This window comes from Nicotiana tomentosiformis, chromosome 7 (genome assembly GCF_000390325.3).
Source record: "Nicotiana tomentosiformis chromosome 7, ASM39032v3, whole genome shotgun sequence".
NCBI lineage: Eukaryota > Viridiplantae > Streptophyta > Magnoliopsida > Solanales > Solanaceae > Nicotiana > Nicotiana tomentosiformis.
In genome coordinates, this window is record NC_090818.1 from 130,385,106 (window position 1) to 130,391,981 (window position 6,876).

General features: G+C 38.8%; 1 protein-coding gene across 1 annotated transcript; it reads left to right on the forward strand.

Annotated features, from left to right (window-relative positions):
• Nucleotides 1–1,561: 1,561 nt before the first annotated feature.
• Nucleotides 1,562–5,314, forward strand: LOC104095737 (beta-fructofuranosidase, insoluble isoenzyme 1-like). Its single transcript, XM_009601928.4, has 5 exons — nt 1,562–1,824; nt 2,616–3,637; nt 3,807–4,051; nt 4,642–4,738; nt 4,850–5,314. The coding sequence occupies exons 1-5, from the start codon at nt 1,623–1,625 to the stop codon at nt 5,027–5,029; spliced, it is 1,746 nt and encodes a 581-aa protein (XP_009600223.1). The 5' UTR covers nt 1,562–1,622; the 3' UTR covers nt 5,030–5,314.
• The last annotated feature ends 1,562 nt before the right edge of the window (nt 5,315–6,876 follow it).

The following is a 6,876-nucleotide window of genomic DNA, read 5'->3' on the forward strand; positions in this document are numbered from 1 at the left end:
TCTCATTGTCTTCCAAATCGTTGCCTTTGATGGCACATGTATAGGAGGTGAGATGTTCGTTAGGATCGGTCGTGCCGTTATATTTGGGAATTACGGGCATACGGAACTTTTTTGGGATCGGTTTCGGGGTCGCGCTCGATGAAAAAGGCTTTTGTATGAATTTCTTCGAATCCAGCCCTTTCACCATAGGCGGAGCCCTCGAGATCTGATCGATCCTAGCATCATATGTTTCGAATTTTTTGTCGTTTGCTTCGACTTGATTCGTTAGCTCCTCGAGCAGTTGAGCAATTTCAGGAGCGGTTCCTGATTTTCGCTCGTTCGGTTTCACTGTGTTGGGTTCTGTTCTGGGGGTTACTTCTCGAAGAAGCGGATTGGAGTTTGGATTACTCCGCATATGAGTTTGGCTCTGCAACTGAGCTATCGCTACTTGTTGGGCTTGTAGCATTTTGAAAATCATGCGCAAGCTGGCCCCGATTTCCCCCGTGCTGTGGGTGTCTCGGGCTATGGGTCGAGCGCCACCCTGAACGCTTCTTTCCTACTCGGAGCGTTGATTCGCTTCTAGAGCTATTCGTGAATTGATATCTACTGGTACTTCGGCTCGAATTTCGGGTTCCTCGATTCGAGCTTCGTTGACGTTGTTGGGTAGCCTTTCGGCCACTGGCACCAAGTTGTTGGTTTCATCCTGAAGGCCGGCTTCGAGGTCGATTGGCAGAGCCATTGCTGACATGAAGTTGTAAGCTGGAGTGTGCTGTATATTTGTATCAAATGATCACTTGTTATCCTTAGTCCCACGGTAGGCGCCAAACTGTTTACCCGATAAATCGGATAAAGTTGAATTTATGTATGATTCTAAGGGCAAGTAGATTCTTCTGGTATGAAAATAACAATGCACGTATTTATGTTGGAAAAAATAGAAGATGATGAAAAAATATTAGGTGACCTTTAGAAAGATAAACACAATGAATTCTTAATTCCAGTGAAAAGTGTCTTCTATTACAAACTCTCCTGGCCTTTATAGCCAAGGATTGCTACTTTATCTATAGCAACATAATGGAATAAATATTACTAGTGGAGGACCCATAATGGTATGTCTCCTCCTTAATTCCCGCAGAGATTCTCTCCTTTGGTGCGGTTGTAACAGCTTTTGTCTGTGAACTCGATACCGCTTCGAGCTCGACACCGGATCGGAACCTCGGTCTTGATTTCGAGCTAGGTGATCACTTTCGGGCATCGATGCTCGGAACCTGTATCGACCGATGTTACTTCGTTCGATTCGAGCGCCCGGGCTCGACGCCCCCATCTCGGAATACGCTCGGGGTCTCCATGAAGGCACCCCTCGATTGAAATGCCATCCTCGATCGATCTTCACGACCGAGGATCGGTTTTAACCGTATACAAACTGCTCCATCGTTATATTTGAAGTTTATCCAAAAAATTTATTAATTCCTATCCATTTATTTAATAAAAAAGAAAAAGAAAATCCAAAATCATCCCTTTTATTATCCACTCATCATATATAGTTGGTTTTGTCTATAAATACTCCAAACATCCTTTCCTTTCTTCTTCATTCTTTCAGTTTCTTTCTCCACATCACAAAAATTAAGGAAAATAAAAACAAAAAGATGGAGTTTTTTAAGAAAAGCTCTTCTCTTTGGGATACTTTTGCAATTTCCTTAGTTAGTTTCATTGTAGTTTTTCCGAATATTAATGGAGTGTTTGGTTCCCACAAAGTTTATATAGACTTACAATCTTCAAGTGCTGTTAATGTCAAAAATGTCCACAGAACTGGTTTCCATTTTCAACCACCAAAGCATTGGATCAATGGTACGTTCATCTTCTTCCTCTCCCCTCCCAACTATCTTCTCTGGTTTATTATCACAATTCGACTTAAACACCAGTTTGAGCCTAAGGTTTAGTAGTGAGCGTTCTAAAACTTTACCACCTATCCCATATTGATGTTTATTCTGCATTATTTCGAATATTGCTCTATTGTCACAATTGGACTTAAACATGACTTTGAGTCTAAGGTTTAATTAGTAGTGAGCGTTCTAAAACTTTATCACGTTTTCGTATTGATGTTTTTTACTCTGCATTATTTTCGAATACTATATCTATATATGCGCTCCCTTCTCTTTTATTCTTCTGTTGTTTCATGCATTAATGATGCAATTTTATTAAGAGTATTGCATTATAGAGGAGATTAAACTTCAGAAAATCGTCCACTTTCTCTCTGTCTCCACCCCTCTACCTCACATAAGATAGGGGTAAGGTTTGCAGTACACCCCACTTGTGGGATCACACAAAGTATGTTGTTATTGTTGTATAAATGTTTGCCCAGGAGGAGCAAGGTTAAAAATTAAAGACCACCTATTTTTAACGTCAATAGATGTAATTTCTACATGTATTTGATAATTATTTGATAATTTTTCAATGTTCATTCAATTGTTTTAACTAATCATTTTTTTTATTATGGTCTCTGTTGATGCATGCCTTCAAATATGCAACAGACCCTAATGGTAAGTTTATTTATTTATTTTTCCTTAAATCTTTTTCAATAGTACTATATACAATCACCAATAGTTACACTTATGTGATTTTTATGTTATTTCCAACAGCTCCAATGTATTACAATGGAATCTATCATCTATTCTATCAATACAATCCAAAAGGATCAGTTTGGGGTAATATTGTTTGGGCTCATTCAGTTTCAAAAGATTTGATTAATTGGATTCATTTAGAGCCTGCAATTTATCCATCTAAAAAATTTGACAAATATGGAACATGGTCTGGATCAGCAACCATTCTCCCTAGTAACAAGCCCATTATTTTATATACTGGACTAGTAGATTCCAATAAAACCCAAGTCCAAAATTACGCCGTCCCCGCCAACTTATCCGATCCATATCTCCGTGAATGGATCAAGCCCGATAACAACCCGTTAATCGTCCCCGATATCAGTATCAACAAGACCCAATTTCGCGACCCGACAACAGCTTGGATGGGCCAAGATGGTCATTGGAGAATTTTGGTAGGGAGTTTAAGAAAACAAAGGGGATTAGCAATATTGTATAAGAGTAGAGACTTTATAAGATGGGTTAAGGCTAAACACCCACTCCATTCATCTGCTAATACTGGAAATTGGGAATGTCCTGATTTTTATCCTGTATCATTGCAAAGTACTAAAGGTTTAGATGCATCATACTATGGTGAGAATACTAAATATGTCCTTAAAAATAGTCTTGATGTTACTAGGTTTGAGTACTACACTATTGGTACGTACGACACTAAAAGAGATAGGTACATTCCAGATAACACTTTTATCGATGGTTGGAAGGGATTGAGACTCGACTATGGCAATTTTTATGCATCTAAATCGTTCTATGACCCTATCAAGAATCGAAGAATCGTGTGGGGTTGGACTAATGAATCGGATATTTTACCCGACGATGATATTAAGAAAGGATGGGCTGGAATTCAAGCTATTCCGCGCAAAGTATGGCTCGACCCTAGTGGTAAACAGTTGGTTCAATGGCCCGTTGAAGAATTAGAAACCTTAAGAAAACAAAAGGTCCAATTGAGCAACAAGAAGTTGAACAAAGGGGAGATGGTTGAAGTCAAAGGAATCACACCTGCACAGGTTGACTTTTTTTCTACTTTTCGTAATTCAAATATTTTTTTTCCCTTCTTTGATATTTATGCATACTTCTAATATTATATAGTATTTTATTTTTTATATATATAATAATTATTTAAGATGAGTTAGTGAGAATTTATATAGCCGATCTAACTGGTTTGAAAATTAACAGGCTGATGTTGAAGTAACATTCTCTTTTTCAAGCTTGGACAAGGCAGAGCAATTTAATCCTAAATGGGCCGACCTTTATGCCCAAGATGTTTGTGCTATTAAGGGTTCGACTATTCAAGGTGGGCTTGGGCCATTTGGGCTTGTCACATTAGCTTCTAAAAACTTGGAAGAATACACACCTGTTTTCTTCAGAGTTTTCAAGGCCCAAAGAAATTATAAAGTTCTCATGTGCTCAGATGCTAGAAGGTATGTTTCTTCACCCAAAATCCAACTATATGGTGGTATGTGATTGTGATTATTCTACAACTTCTCCCTCTTATCATCAGAGGTGGAGCCAGAATTTGAATTCTATAGATTCTAAACTTACTACCGAACTCATAGCTCGTTTTATTTACTATGTTCATAGTTATACATTATAAAATTAAAAAAGGGCAGCCCGGTGTACTAAGCTCCCGCTATGCACGGGGTCCGGGGAAGGGCCGGACCACAAGGGTCTATTGTACGAAACCTTACCCTGCATTAAAGGCTGTTTTCGCGGCTCGAACTCGTGACCTCCTGGTCACATTACAGCAACTTTACTAGTTACGCCAAGACTCCCCTTCCACAATTATATATTATATATATTAAATTAAGTTTCTAATACAAATAATATATGATCTAAAGAAATCCATTGGGTTCATCCAAACCCGTACGTAATACTCTAGCTCTGACCTGATTATCGTAAGGAATAAAATCACCTAGGATAAACTGCTTTACAATTAACCAAATGATATTTGTTAAGTTAACTTGCCATTAGTGTAGTTGAAATATCTAACCTTGTGTTATTTGATGGGCAGGTCTACCCTTAAGCATAGTGAAGCAATGTACAAACCGTCATTTGCTGGATATGTGGATGTTGATTTAGTAGGCAAGAAGCTATCTCTTAGGAGCTTGGTAGGTTTGTCTTCATCATATTTTACTCAATATGTTCAATGTTCTCTCTATATCTCTCTCCTCTCTTGTGAATTGTTTTTTATTGACTTTTTACTATTTGTATATTTTCAGATTGATAACTCAGTAGTGGAAAGTTTTGGTGCTGGTGGGAAAACATGCATAACATCAAGGGTTTATCCAACATTAGCAATTCATGATAATGCACATTTATTTGCTTTCAATAATGGCACAGAGAAAATCAAGATTGAAACTCTGAATGCTTGGAGTATGGGTACATCTAATATAACCTAATTGATCAGTTGTAAGAATGCTTCACGTCCTCTTAGGTGCGGCCATTTCTCGGACCCAGCATGAACGCGGGATATTTTATGCATTGGGTTATCCTAGTTGCAAGCATGTTTCACATTCCCTACCATATGTATGTACCTCGATGGTACGTTAAATAATTGACTCCGTTATTACTGCTGGTATAAGAGGTAATATACCACGTTATTATATTTATGTTACGACAGTAACAAATATGTCTTAGTCTCAAGTAAGTTTGGAATATATAAATCCTTACTTCTCCATTTAAAAGTTATTGTATGTATGTTAATTTGAAAAAATGCCCATTTTTTAATTATTTTCTGAAATTCATTATCTTTAAATATATGTGTTTACCCTAAAAAACGGATAACAATTGAATTTATGTGGCTTTAAGCATATGCGGATTAATTCAATACAAATGATAAAAAACGTTAGATTAAACAGATAAAGGATATAATAAATTGTCAAACCAATTAAGAAGAATGACCCCGAACTCAGTAACAGCTTAATGAAATGCCTGCCTTCGATCCCGGGCTCGCACTAATGAAGAAATGATGAACAAAAGTAAGAACTTTGAATAACAAAGAAAATAATAGTATATTGCCTTGATATGCGTATTACAATGTGTCTAATAAATAGTAAGACTCCCCTTTATATAGTAGGGAAGTTTTACCCTAAGTACAATTCCATAAAAGGTAAAAATCTCTTATTTTGCTAATCACAGATTTTCGGCCGATATGTGCCGAGATTCACGCCGAAACATCCGGCTGGGCACAGATATCACGACCCTTTGCTAGTCGTGCTCGATTATCTGGTAATGCTCTCCGAAGTTTTGGGATTCGAATCGAACCTGGGGGACGTGGCCCCGATTCTTCCTAGGGCAGGTGTTTTTCCCGGATCCCGACTTGAGGGGCTCCTTGCCCCGATTCCCGTTCCTTACGGCCATGTCTCTGCTCCGTTTACTCCATCGAGAATCGAGGTTGTGAGCACCTAATTTTTTACCGTGCTTGAATATTTCTCGCTCCCATCTTCCCACGCGTGTTCCCACTCTTTGTCCCCCACACTTTGTCCCTACTCCACTTTCTCTTGTCCCCTATGCTTGCCTTTATGCTTGTCCCCCACACTTTGTCCCCTCTCCACTTTCCCTTATCTCCCATGCTTGTCCCCACTCACAAACTCCATACCACTCTCCCTACCCATTAAAAACAACCCCTAATTCAAGGAGAGGTGAGAGAGATGGAAATGATATGGACTGCTCAAAACATGACTGAAGTTACGAGCTTCACATTTCCCGTTTTGCTCAGAAGAAGCCGTAGAAGAATGAACTAGCACCTACAGCTAGCAAGCATCAAGGTTCAGATCAGAGTCTGCATGAACAACCAGTCAAGACTCAAGATCAAGGTTCAGAAGACTTATAAATAGGAATCTTGTAACTTATAGCTGATAGGCTTGTTTAGTTCCTTTAGATTTTGATGTAATAACAGGGCCCCGGACCGGAGCCTCGACGGAACCTAGCTCGACTTTCGAACTCATCACTCCATCATTCTTCTTGAACTACACGCGACCTAATTCACTTATAATCTGGGATATGTAGGTTGTCCAAAATCAGGACTCGATTGCACCTTTTTCTTTTATTTTCTTCCTCTTTTGAATAACGATATGGTCAAAACTTAGTCACACTGCTCACTTTATCTTTGCCTGAAAACTTTTAATGTTTCCAAGCAAAGAGGGGCATGCTGTGAGCACCTAATTTTTTACCGTGCTTGAATATTTCTCGCTCCCATATTCCCACGCGTGTCCCCACTCTTTGTCCCCCACACTTTGTCCCCACT